Source organism: Salvelinus fontinalis, unplaced genomic scaffold (genome assembly GCF_029448725.1).
Source record: "Salvelinus fontinalis isolate EN_2023a unplaced genomic scaffold, ASM2944872v1 scaffold_0007, whole genome shotgun sequence".
Lineage (NCBI taxonomy): Eukaryota > Metazoa > Chordata > Actinopteri > Salmoniformes > Salmonidae > Salvelinus > Salvelinus fontinalis.
The window spans coordinates 1,430,506-1,444,124 of NW_026600216.1; the positions used below are offsets into that span (position 1 = coordinate 1,430,506).

Consider the following 13,619-nt stretch of genomic DNA (forward strand, 5'->3'; position numbering starts at 1 on the left):
AGCCTAGGACCAAGAGGCATGGAGAGACAGCCTTATAACTATCCCAAAGCCTAGGACCAAGAGGCATGGAGAGACAGCCTTATAACTATCCCAAAGCCTAGGACCAAGAGGCATGGAGAGAAAGCCTTTTAACTATCCCAAAGCCTAGGACCAAGAGGCATGGAGAGACAGCCTTCTAACTATCCCAAAGCCCAGGACCAAGAGGCATGGAGAGACAGCCTTATAACTAGCCCAAAGCCCAGTACCAAGAGGCATGGACAGACAGCCTTTTAACTATCCCAAAGCCCAGGACCAAGAGGCATGGAGAGAGAGCCTTTTAACTATCCCAAAGCCTAGGACCAGGAGGCATGGAGAGACAGCCTTATAACTATCCCAAAGCCTAGGACCAAGAGGCATGGAGAGACAGCCTTATAACTATCCCAAAGCCTAGGACCAAGAGGCATGGAGAGGCAGCCTTATAACTATCCCAAAGCCTAGGGACCAGGAGGCATGGAGAGACAGCCTTATAACTATCCCAAAGCCTAGGACCAAGAGTCATGGAGAGACAGCCTTATAACTATCCCAAAGCCTAGGACCAAGAGGCCTGGAGAGACAGCCTTATAACTATCCCAAAGCCCGGGACCAAGAGGCATGGAGAGACAGCCTTATAACTATCCCAAAGCCAAGGACCCGGAGGCATGGAGAGACAGCCTTATAACTATCCCAAAGCCCAGGACCAAGAGGCATGGAGAGACAGCCTTATAACTAGCCCAAAGCCTAGGGACCAAGAGGCATGGAGAGACAGCCTTATAACTAGCCCAAAGCCTAGGACCAAGAGGCATGGAGAGACAGCCTTTTAACTATCCCAAAGCCTAGGACCAAGAGGCATGGAGAGACAGCCTTCTAACTATCCCAAAGCCTAGGACCAAGAGACATGGAGAGACAGCCTTATAACTAGCCCAAAGCCTAGGGACCAAGAGGCATGGAGAGACAGCCTTATAACTAGCCCAAAGCCTAGGACCAAGAGGCATGGAGAGACAGCCTTTTAACTATCCCAAAGCCTAGGACCAAGAGGCATGGAGAGACAGCCTTCTAACTATCCCAAAGCCTAGGACCAAGAGACATGGAGAGACAGCCTTTTAACTTTCCCAAAGCCTAGGGACCAAGAGGCATGGAGAGACAGCCCTATAACTATCCCAAAGCCTAGGACCAAGAGGAATGGAGATACAGCCTTATAACTATCCCAAAGCCTAGGACCAAGAGGCATGGAGAGACAGCCTTTTAACTATCCCAAAGCCTAGGACCAAGAGGCCTGGAGAGACAGCCTTATAACTATCCCAAAGCCCGGGACCAAGAGGCATGGAGAGACAGCCTTATAACTATCCCAAAGCCAAGGACCCGGAGGCATGGAGAGACAGCCTTATAACTATCCCAAAGCCCAGGACCAAGAGGCATGGAGAGACAGCCTTATAACTAGCCCAAAGCCTAGGGACCAAGAGGCATGGAGAGACAGCCTTATAACTAGCCCAAAGCCTAGGACCAAGAGGCATGGAGAGACAGCCTTTTAACTATCCCAAAGCCCAGGACCAAGAGGCATGGAGAGAAAGCCTTTTAACTATCCCAAAGCCTAGGACCAAGAGGCATGGAGAGACAGCCTTCTAACTATCCCAAAGCCTAGGACCAAGAGGCATGGACAGGCAGCCTTATAACTATCCCAAAGCCCAGGACCAAGAGGCATGGAGAGACAGCCTTATAACTATCCCAAAGCCTAGGACCAAGAGGCATGGAGAGACAGCCTTATAACTATCCCAAAGCCTAGGACCAAGAGGCATGGAGAGACAGCCTTATAACTATCCCAAAGCCTAGGACCAAGAGGCATGGAGAGACAGCCTTATAACTATCCCAAAGCCTAGGACCAAGAGGCATGGAGAGAAAGCCTTTTAACTATCCCAAAGCCTAGGACCAAGAGGCATGGAGAGACAGCCTTCTAACTATCCCAAAGCCCAGGACCAAGAGGCATGGAGAGACAGCCTTATAACTAGCCCAAAGCCCAGTACCAAGAGGCATGGACAGACAGCCTTTTAACTATCCCAAAGCCCAGGACCAAGAGGCATGGAGAGAGAGCCTTTTAACTATCCCAAAGCCTAGGACCAGGAGGCATGGAGAGACAGCCTTATAACTATCCCAAAGCCTAGGACCAAGAGGCATGGAGAGACAGCCTTATAACTATCCCAAAGCCTAGGACCAAGAGGCATGGAGAGGCAGCCTTATAACTATCCCAAAGCCTAGGGACCAGGAGGCATGGAGAGACAGCCTTATAACTATCCCAAAGCCTAGGACCAAGAGTCATGGAGAGACAGCCTTATAACTATCCCAAAGCCTAGGACCAAGAGGCCTGGAGAGACAGCCTTATAACTATCCCAAAGCCCGGGACCAAGAGGCATGGAGAGACAGCCTTATAACTATCCCAAAGCCAAGGACCCGGAGGCATGGAGAGACAGCCTTATAACTATCCCAAAGCCCAGGACCAAGAGGCATGGAGAGACAGCCTTATAACTAGCCCAAAGCCTAGGGACCAAGAGGCATGGAGAGACAGCCTTATAACTAGCCCAAAGCCTAGGACCAAGAGGCATGGAGAGACTGCCTTTTAACTATCCCAAAGCCTAGGACCAAGAGGCATGGAGAGACAGCCTTCTAACTATCCCAAAGCCTAGGACCAAGAGACATGGAGAGACAGCCTTTTAACTTTCCCAAAGCCTAGGGACCAAAAGGCATGGAGAGACAGCCCTATAACTATCCCAAAGCCTAGGACCAAGAGGAATGGAGATACAGCCTTATAACTATCCCAAAGCCTAGGACCAAGAGGCATGGAGAGACAGCCTTTTAACTATCCCAAAGCCTAGGACCAAGAGGCCTGGAGAGACAGCCTTATAACTATCCCAAAGCCCGGGACCAAGAGGCATGGAGAGACAGCCTTATAACTATCCCAAAGCCAAGGACCCGGAGGCATGGAGAGACAGCCTTATAACTATCCCAAAGCCCAGGACCAAGAGGCATGGAGAGACAGCCTTATAACTAGCCCAAAGCCTAGGGACCAAGAGGCATGGAGAGACAGCCTTATAACTAGCCCAAAGCCTAGGACCAAGAGGCATGGAGAGACAGCCTTATAACTATCCCAAAGCCCAGGACCAAGAGGCATGGAGAGACAGCCTTATAACTATCCCAAAGCCTAGGACCAAGAGGCATGGAGAGACAGCCTTATAACTATCCCAAAGCCTAGGACCAAGAGGCATGGAGAGACAGCCTTATAACTATCCCAAAGCCCAGGACCAAGAGGCATGGAGAGACAGCCTTTAGTTATTATGCCCCCAGCCTCTGGAATAGCCTGCCAGAGAACCTGAGGGGGGACGAAACTATGGACATATTGAAAAGAGATATTAAAACACACATTTTTAGTTTTGCTTTTCCTCAGGGTGTTTTTAATCCTTCAGTTATTGTTGTTAATCTTTAGTTTGTTGTGTGCCTAATTTTAATGGTTTTATCTTTATTTGTTTATCTATGTTTTTACCTGGGAAGCACATTGCGTTGCATCCATGTCTGAAATGTACTGTATAAATAAAGCTTGATTTAATTTGTTTTGACAGATGGTTAACATGACATTGTCAGGATCCCAAAAGGCCCCCTATTCCCTATATAGTGACCTGCTATTAACCAGGGTCCATTCCCTATATAGTGACCTGCCAGGGTCCATTCCCTATATAGTGACCTGCTAGGGTCCATTCCCTATATAGTGACCTGCTATTAACCAGGGTCCATTCCCTATATAGTGACCTGCTAGGGTCCATTCCCTATATAGTGACCTGCTAGGGTCCATTCCCTATATAGTGACCTGCTAGGGTCCATTCCCTATATAGTGACCTGCTAGGGTCCATTCCCTATATAGTGACCTGCTAGGGTCCATTCCCTATATAGTGACCTGCTAGGGTTCATTCCCTATATAGTGACCTGCTAGGGTCCATTCCCTATATAGTGACCTGCTATTAACTAGGGTCCATTCCCTATATAGTGACCTGCTATTAACCAGGGTCCATTCCCTATATAGTGACCTGCTAGGGTCCATTCCCTATATAGTGACCTGCTAGGGTCCATTCCCTATATAGTGACCTGCTAGGGTCCATTCCCTATATAGTGACCTGCTAGGGTCCATTCCCTATATAGTGACCTGCTAGGGTCCATTCCCTATATAGTGACCTGCTAGGGTCCATTCCCTATATAGTGACCTGCTAGGGTCCATTCCCTATATAGTGACCTGCTAGGGTCCATTCCCTATATAGTGACCTGCTATTAACCAGGGTCCATTCCCTATATAGTGACCTGCTAGGGTCCATTCCCTATATAGTGACCTGCTAGGGTCCATTCCCTATATAGTGACCTGCTAGGGTCCATTCCCTATATAGTGACCTGCTATTAACTAGGGTCCATTCCCTATATAGTGACCTGCTAGGGTCCATTCCCTATATAGTGGCCTGCTAGGGTCCATTCCCTATATAGTGACCTGGTAGGGTCCATTCCCTATATAGTGACCTGCTAGGGTCCATTCCCTATATAGTGACCTGCTAGGGTCCATTCCCTATATAGTGACCTGCTATTAACCAGGGTCCATTCCCTATATAGTGACCTGCTAGGGTCCATTCCCTATATAGTGACCTGCTAGGGTCCATTCCCTATATAGTGACCTGCTAGGGTCCATTCCCTATATAGTGACCTGCTAGGGTCCATTCCCTATATAGTGACCTGCTAGGGTCCATTCCCTATATAGTGACCTGCTACTAACCAGGGTCCATTCCCTATATAGTGACCTGCTAGGGTCCATTCCCTATATAGTGACCTGCTAGGGTCCATTCCCTATATAGTGACCTGCTAGGGTCCATTCCCTATATAGTGACCTGCTAGGGTCCATTCCCTATATAGTGACCTGCTACTAACCAGGGTCCATTCCCTATATAGTGACCTGCTAGGGTCCATTCCCTATATAGTGACCTGCTAGGGTCCATTCCCTATATAGTGACCTGCTAGGGTCCATTCCCTATATAGTGACCTGCTAGGGTCCATTCCCTATATAGTGACCTGCTAGGGTCCATTCCCTATATAGTGACCTGCTAGGGTCCATTCCCTATATAGTGACCTGCTAGGGTCCATTCCCTATATAGTGACCTGCTAGGGTCCATTCCCTATATAGTGACCTGCTAGGGTCCATTCCCTATATAGTGACCTGCTAGGGTCCATTCCCTATATAGTGACCTGCTAGGGTCCATTCCCTATATAGTGACCTGCTAGGGTCCATTCCCTATATAGTGACCTGCTAGGGTCCATTCCCTATATAGTGACCTGCTAGGGTCCATTCCCTATATAGTGACCTGCTAGGGTCCATTCCCTATATAGTGACCTGCTAGGGTCCATTCCCTATATAGTGACCTGCTAGGGTCCATTCCCTATATAGTGACCTGCTAGGGTCCATTCCCTATATAGTGACCTGCTATTAACCAGGGTCCATTCCCTATATAGTGACCTGCCAGGGTCCATTCCCTATATAGTGACCTGCTAGGGTCCATTCCCTATATAGTGACCTGCTAGGGTCCATTCCCTATATAGTGACCTGCTAGGGTCCATTCCCTATATAGTGACCTGCTACTAACCAGGGTCCATTCCCTATATAGTGACCTGCTAGGGTCCATTCCCTATATAGTGACCTGCTAGGGTCCATTCCCTATATAGTGACCTGCTAGGGTCCATTCCCTATATAGTGACCTGCTAGGGTCCATTCCCTATATAGTGACCTGCTAGGGTCCATTCCCTATATAGTGACCTGCTAGGGTCCATTCCCTATATAGTGACCTGCTATTAACCAGGGTTCATTCCCTATATAGTGACCTGCTATTAACCAGGGTCCATTCCCTATATAGTGACCTGCTAGGGTCCATTCCCTATATAGTGACCTGCTAGGGTCCATTCCCTATATAGTGACCTGCTAGGGTCCATTCCCTATATAGTGACCTGCTACTAACCAGGGTCCATTCCCTATATAGTGACCTGCTAGGGTCCATTCCCTATATAGTGACCTGCTAGGGTCCATTCCCTATATAGTGACCTGCTAGGGTCCATTCCCTATATAGTGACCTGCTAGGGTCCATTCCCTATATAGTGACCTGCTAGGGTCCATTCCCTATATAGTGACCTGCTAGGGTCCATTCCCTATATAGTGACCTGCTAGGGTCCATTCCCTATATAGTGACCTGCTAGGGTCCATTCCCTATATAGTGACCTGCTAGGGTCCATTCCCTATATAGTGACCTGCTAGGGTCCATTCCCTATATAGTGACCTGCTAGGGTTCATTCCCTATATAGTGACCTGCTATTAACCAGGGTCCATTCCCTATATAGTGACCTGCTAGGGTCCATTCCCTATATAGTGACCTGCTAGGGTCCATTCCCTATATAGTGACCTGCTAGGGTCCATTCCCTATATAGTGACCTGCTAGGGTCCATTCCCTATATAGTGACCTGCTAGGGTCCATTCCCTATATAGTGACCTGCTATTAATCAGGGTACATTCCCTATATAGTGCACTACTTGGGGTGATTACGTAGATAGAAGTGACCCACCTCGACCTCGTCACAGTAGAAGAAGTGTATGTCAGGTCTGTGCTGTTCGGTGTCTTGACACACCAGCAGAAGGACAGATGGATACCTGGTCTGATTCAACACTGTCTGACAGTGGTGGATCGTAGGCAGGGGGAAGTTCTCCAACTCTTCCTGTGATGGAGGGAGGGAGGGAGGGAGGGAGGAGAGAAAGGTAGAGAGGTAGAGAGGGAGGCAGGAGGGAGGGAGGGAGGGAGGGAGGGAGGGAGGGAGGGAGGGAGGGAGGGAGGAGGGAGGGAGGGGGGAGGGAGGTAGGAGGGAGGGAGGGAGGGAGGGAGGGAGGGAGGGAGGGAGGGAGGGAGGGAGGAGAGAAAGGTAGAGAGGTAGAGAGGGAGGCAGGAGGGAGGGAGGGAGGGAGGGAGGGAGGGAGGGAGGGAGGGAGGGAGGGAGGGAGGGAGGGAGGGAGGGAGGGAGGGAGGGAGGGGAGATTATTTCATATCAAATGTGTCAGTTCATCAGTAATCTCACCATAATGGCTAACACACACACACACACACACACACACACACACACACACACACACACACACACACACACACACACACACACACACACACACACACACACACACACACACACACACAAATATAAAAAAAAACTGAGAGACTGAAGACTTGGATGGGCATAATCACAGCGCTATATATACACATCTTTCCCGTCAGAGGTTTCTCTTTAGAGTCAACACACTGTTTTATTTTACACCAGCAGGTTATTACAGGTGTGTCTTATTAAATAGATCTCAATAAGAATAACCTGAATACATAATGTTAAATAAAATTCACTGGCAATGAATCAGAATCCCCTTTTATTCGCTCAGTACATCTACATGTACCAGGACTTTGACTGTGGAAGTTGAAGTACCTGTGTATCAACGTCCAGTAGCCGTACAGCCTTGTCGCTGACCTGAAGCAGCATCTCCTGGGTCCAGATCTTGTCTTTAGAGTTCAGTAGCACCAGCTTCTTAATGGCATCGTCCACTGTAGCAATGGACTCTGTCTTGTCCATCATGAAGGTGGACAGGTGCTGTGGGGGAGAGGGGGGGGGGGGGGTGGGTTCATAACATAGAGGACTGTCACTGTTTTATAAAAAAGAAGATCATGATTCAGTTTAAAATTAACCAGAATAAGAAGACGACCAATAAGAAGATCAGGATTCGGTTTAAAATTAACCAGAAGAAGAGGACGACCAATAAGATGATCGGGATTCACTTTAAAATAAACCAGAAGAAGAAGACGACCAATAAGAAGATCAGGATTCAGTTTAAAATAAACCAGAAGAAGAAGACGACCAATAAGAAGATCAGGATTCAGTTTAAAATAAACCAGAAGAAGAAGACGACCAATAAGAAGATCAGGATTCAGTTTAAATTAACCATGTTCTGATAACTGATAAACTTCTTCCTCTTGGTGTTATTCTTCTGGTTTATTTTAAACTGAATCCTGACCTTATTGGTCGTCTTCATCTTCTGGTTTATTTTAAACTGAATCCGGATCTTCTGATTGGTCGTCTTCTTCTTCTGGTTAATTTAATACTGAATCCTGATCATCTTATTGGTCGTCTTCTTCTTCTGGGAACATGTCTTCCTGGGTCTCAGATTGGCATGACGTAACCATGATGCTCAGTGTAATTTATCCAATACACTACCGAGTTACTCATTATGTTCATCAGGGATGATTCAGGCCAGTTGTTCACCAATCAACAACCACTTAGGCTCTTACTAGAACTCATGTAGCTATTTTTGAGGAAGGGTTTTATGTATAGTGATTATGATGTGGGTTGTTGCACCTACTTTGGTTGAGTGTAATCCACTCTGAATAAGAGCGTCAGTCTATAAAGAAATGCTAAGCTCCAGCTGTACTCTTAATGTTAGGTTTATAATATAGGTATATATATATGTTAGGTATAGAATATAGGTATATATATATATATATGTTAGGTATATAATATAGGTATGTAGGTATATATATATATTAGGTATATAATATAGGTATATATATATGTTAGGTATATAATATAGGTATATACATGTATATATGTTTGGTATATAATATAGGTATATACATGTATATATGTTTGGTATATAATATAGGTATGTAGGTATATATATATATATATATATATATATATATATATATATTACGTATATAATAGTAAATCATTGTGATCTCAACCCTGAGTTTGATACCTGCATTCAATCTGAACCCTCTAGCTGAGGTGAGAGAGAGAACCTCTGGTGGTAACTTAACCATGGACTGTGTGTGTGTGTGTGTGTGTGTGTGTGTGTGTGTGTGTGTGTGTGTGTGTGTGTGTGTGTGTGTGTGTGTGTGTGTGTGTGTGTGTGTGTGTGCGCACGCGCGCGCGGTGGCTAGTATAACTATAAGACATCTAAGATGTGTTAATAAGTTATATCCAGCTCAGGGCTCCAGTTATGCATTTGGTTTGCTAACTTGCTAAGTGGCAAGATGTCAAGATCAAGAATCTTGGTTACAGCAGAGACGTTCAACCCCCTCCTGGATCTTGGTTACAGCAGAGATGTTCAACCCCCTCCTGGATCAACATCCCTGTTGCCTAAACTGTTTCATGCACATTTTGTTGTGTTACTTCCTGAATTCTAAACAGTTTAAATAAATAAAAAATCCTCACCCATCTACACACAATACCCCATAAAGACAGTGAAAACATGTTTTTAGACATTTTTACAAACGTATTGAAAATTAAATACAGAAATATCTTATTCTACATATGTACTCACACCCCTGAGTCAATACTTTGTAGTAGTACCTTTGACAGTGATTACAGCTGTGAGTCTTTTTGGGGAAGTCTTTAAGAGCTTTCCACACCTGGATTGCGAAACATTTGCCCATTATTCTTTTCTAAATTCTTCAAGCTCTGTCAAATAGTTTTTTGATCATTGTTCGACAACCATTTACAAGTCTTGCCATAGCTTTTGCAAGCAGATTTAAGCCAAAACTGTAACTCGGCCAACACGGAACATTCACTGTCTTCTTGGAAAGCAACTCCAGTGTAGATTTGGCCGTGTGTTTTAGGTTATTGTCCTGCTGAAAGGTGAATTCTCCCAGTGTCTGGTGGAAAGCAGACTGAACCAGGTTTTCCTATAGAATTTTGCCTGAGCTTATCTCCATTCCGTTTCTTTTTTATCCTGAAAAACTCCCCAGTCCTTAACGATTACAAGCATGCCCATAACATGATGCAGCCACAACTATGCTTGAAAATATGGAAATAAGATATTGGATTGGATTTGCCCCAAACATAACACTTTGTATTCAGGACAAAAAGTGAATTTATTTGCCACATGTTTTGCAGTATTACTTTAGTGCCTTGATGCAAACAGGATGCATGTTGTAGAATATTTGTATTATGTTGAGGCTTTCTTCTTTTCACTCTGTCATTTAGGTTACGGAGTAACTACAATGTTGTTGATCCATCCTCAGTTCTCTATCACAGCCATTCAACTCTGTAACTGTTTTAAAGGTCACCATTGGCCTCATGGTGAAATCAAATCAAATTGCATTTGTCACATGCGCCAAATACAACAGGTGTAGACCTTACAGTGAATTGTTAACTTACAAGCCCTTAACCAAAAATGCAGTTTGTGTAAAAAAGAAAAAAGAAAAGTGTTATTATACACAGCCGGAAATAACTTTTGGTTCTCAGAGCGGCGGTAACTCACCAGCATTACGACCAGGAATACAACTTTCCCGAATTGTGTTCTTCGTTCGTACCCCCAAGGGCAATTGAACTTATTCCAGAGGCTGCTCCAAAACACTGCCGGCGGAGAAGCGGTATTCGGAGTGGACTTCTAGTCTGACTCAGGAGGCATGCACACCAGTATATTACTATCTAATGTTCAGTCTCTGGATAATAAAGTAGACGAGCTCAGGACGAGGATCTCCTTCCAGAGAGGCATCTCTTCTCCCTTCCTATAGGCAGAAGTTCAAACTCAACACTGGTTTGACCAATCGGAATCCATGCTTCAAGATTGTTTTGATCACGTGGACTGGGATATGTTCCGGGTAGCCTCTGAGAATGACATCGACGAATAAACGGATACAGTGACGGAGTTCATCAGCAAGTGTTTAGGAGATGTTGTACCCACTGTGACTATTAAAACCTAACCAGAAACCGTGAATAGATGGCAGCATTTGAGCAAAACTGAAAGCGCGAACCATCACAATAAACCATGACAAGGTGACTGGGAATATGGCCAAATACAAACAGAGTAGTTATTCCCTCCATAAGGCAATCAAACAGGCAAAATGTCAGTATAGAGACAAAGTGGAGTCACATTTCAATGGCTCAGACACAGGACTTATGTGGCAGGGTCTACACGGGGGTCGGAACCAAAAATCTCAAATTTGGACTCATCAGATCAAAGGACAGATTTCCACCGGTCTAATGTCCATTGCTCGTGTTTCTTGGCCCAAGCAAGTCTCTTCTTGTTATTGGTGTCCTTTAGTAGCGGTTTCTTTGCAGCAATTTGACCATGAACAGTTGATGTTGAGATGTGTCTGTTACTTGAACTTTATTTGTGCTGCAATCTGAGGCTGGTAACTCTAATGAATTTATCCTCTGCAGCAGAGGATAACTCTGGGTCTTCCTCTCCTGTGGCGGTCCTCATGAGAGCCAGTTTCATCATAACGCTTGATGGTTTTTGCGACTGCACTTGAAGAACCTTTCAAAGTTCTTGGAATTTTCCGAATTGACTGACCTTCATGTCTTAAAGTATTAATGGACTGTTGTTTCTCTTTGTATATTTGAGCTGTTTTTGTCATAATATGGAATTGGTCGTTTACCAAATAGGGCTATCTTCTGTATACCACCCTTACTTTGTCACAACACAACTGATTGGCTCAAACGCATTAAGAAGGAAAGAAATTTCACAAATTAACTTTTAACAAGGCACACCTGTTAATTGAAATGCATTCCAGGTGACTACCTTCTGAAGCTGGTTGAGAGAATACCAAGAGTGTGCAAAGCTGTCATCAAAGCAAAGGGTGGCTACTTTGAAGAATATAAAATATAAAATATATTTTGATTTGTTCAAAACTTTTTTGGTTACTACATGATTCCATATGTTATTTCATAGTTTTGATGTCATCACTATTATTCTACAATGTAGAAAATAGTAAAAAATATATAGAAAAACCCTTGAATGAGTAGGTGTGTCCAAACTTTTGACTGGTACTGCATATATTTGTTTAAAATAGCACCCCGGTTTAACCCCATCAAAACACAAAATATGTTTGTAAAATGTTGTTTACAAACACTGTATAGCTTAAAAATATAGTTACAGCTATTATTTTGATATCATGGACTGTGCACAATAGCTCAATCTATGAATGTGAGAGTGGTTCAATTTCAGATATTATAACTGTGGACGGTGCCTCTGACTCACCTCGGTACTCTGCCCACATTAGATAAATGTCGCTCTGTGATCACCTGGCCTGATTGCCTTATTACGGTGCCATTAAATGGTATACCATCAGATATGAACCATGTAGGGGCCAATCAACCTTTGTGTTTTAGGGAAGGGACCATTACACCTACTGGTAGTAAAGTTTAGAGCTTTTATAAATACATACTGCCCCATTTAAGTGGAAGATACACAGACACTACATACGATTTTAGGGTTTGACAACCTGTTTATAAAGGAGAGAGAAAGGGAAAGAGAGAGAGGAGAGAGAGGAGAGAGAGGAGAGAGAGGAGAGAGAGGAGAGAGAGGAGAGAGAGGAGAGAGAGGAGAGAGAGGAGAGAGAGGAGAGAGAGGAGAGAGAGGAGAGAGAGGAGAGAGAGGGAGAGAGAGAGAGAGAGAGAGATAACAGAGCAGATTTGAGATTCTAGGAGAGAGAGAGAAGGAACGAGAGGAAAAGGAGAGGTCCAAGTCTTACCTCCACATGATACTGAGACGTCTCCTGCATTATAACATTGGAGTATTTCTTCCGTTGCTCTGTAAAGTAAAACACAGAGAGGTCTAAGAGTGAGCAGGCCTGCTAATAAAAACCAAACACACCCACTGTTGAGTGGTAGAAAGGCTATATTCATAGTATGTGTAACCTGCCCTGGTTAATCACTGACTTCTGGTCCACATATTATGTTGCTCTGAGCCCTGCTCTGACCCCTGCTATGAGCCCTGCTCTGACCCCTGCTCTGACCCCTGCTCTGACCCCTGCTCTGACCCCTGCTCTGACCCCTGCTATGACCCCTGCTCTGACCCCTGCTATGAGCCCCACTATAACCCCTGCTATGAGCCCTGCTATGAGCCCTGCTCTGACCCCTGCTCTGACCCATGCTATGAGCCCTGCTATGAGCCCAGTATGAGCCCTGCTCTGACCCCTGCTCTGACCCCTGCTATGAGCCCTGCTATGAGCCCTGCTATGAGCCCAGTATGACCCCTGCTATGACCCCTGCTCTGACCCCTGCTCTGACCCCTGCTATGACCCCTGCTATGACCCCTGCTATGACCCCTGCTATGACCCCTGCTATGACCCCTGCTCTGACCCCTGCTATGACCCCTGCTATGACCCCTGCTATGACCCCTGCTATGACCCCTGCCATGACCCCTGCTATGACCCCTGCCATGACCCCTGCTATGACCCCTGCTATGACCCCTGCTATGGCCCCTGCTATGACCCCTGCTATGGCCCCTGCTCTGACCCCTGCTATGAGCCCCACTATAACCCCTGCTATGAGCCCTGCTATGAGCCCTGCTATGACCCCTGCTATGACCCCTGCTCTGACCCCTGCTCTGACCCCTGCTCTGACCCCTGCTATGAGCCCTGCTATGACCCCTGCTCTGAGCCCAGTATGAGCCCTGCTATGAGCCCAGTATGAGCCCTGCTATGAGCCCTGCTATGACCCCTGCTATGACCCCTGCTATGAGCCCTACTATGACCCCTGCTATGAGCCCAGTATGAGCCCTGC

At 45.8% G+C, this 13,619-nt stretch overlaps 1 protein-coding gene across 2 annotated transcripts in view; it reads right to left on the reverse strand.

Moving 5' to 3' along the window:
- LOC129842022 (epidermal growth factor receptor kinase substrate 8-like protein 2) overlaps positions 1–12,645 on the reverse strand; it is a gene marked incomplete at its 5' end in the record, with an annotated part of 56,491 nt that extends 43,846 nt beyond the window's left edge. For both annotated transcript variants that reach the window (XM_055910397.1, XM_055910396.1), the window contains 3 exon segments: positions 6,642–6,791; positions 7,539–7,700; positions 12,587–12,645. In XM_055910397.1, coding sequence (XP_055766372.1) covers positions 6,642–6,791; positions 7,539–7,700; positions 12,587–12,645 — 371 coding nt within the window.
- Positions 12,646–13,619: the final 974 nt, after the last annotated feature.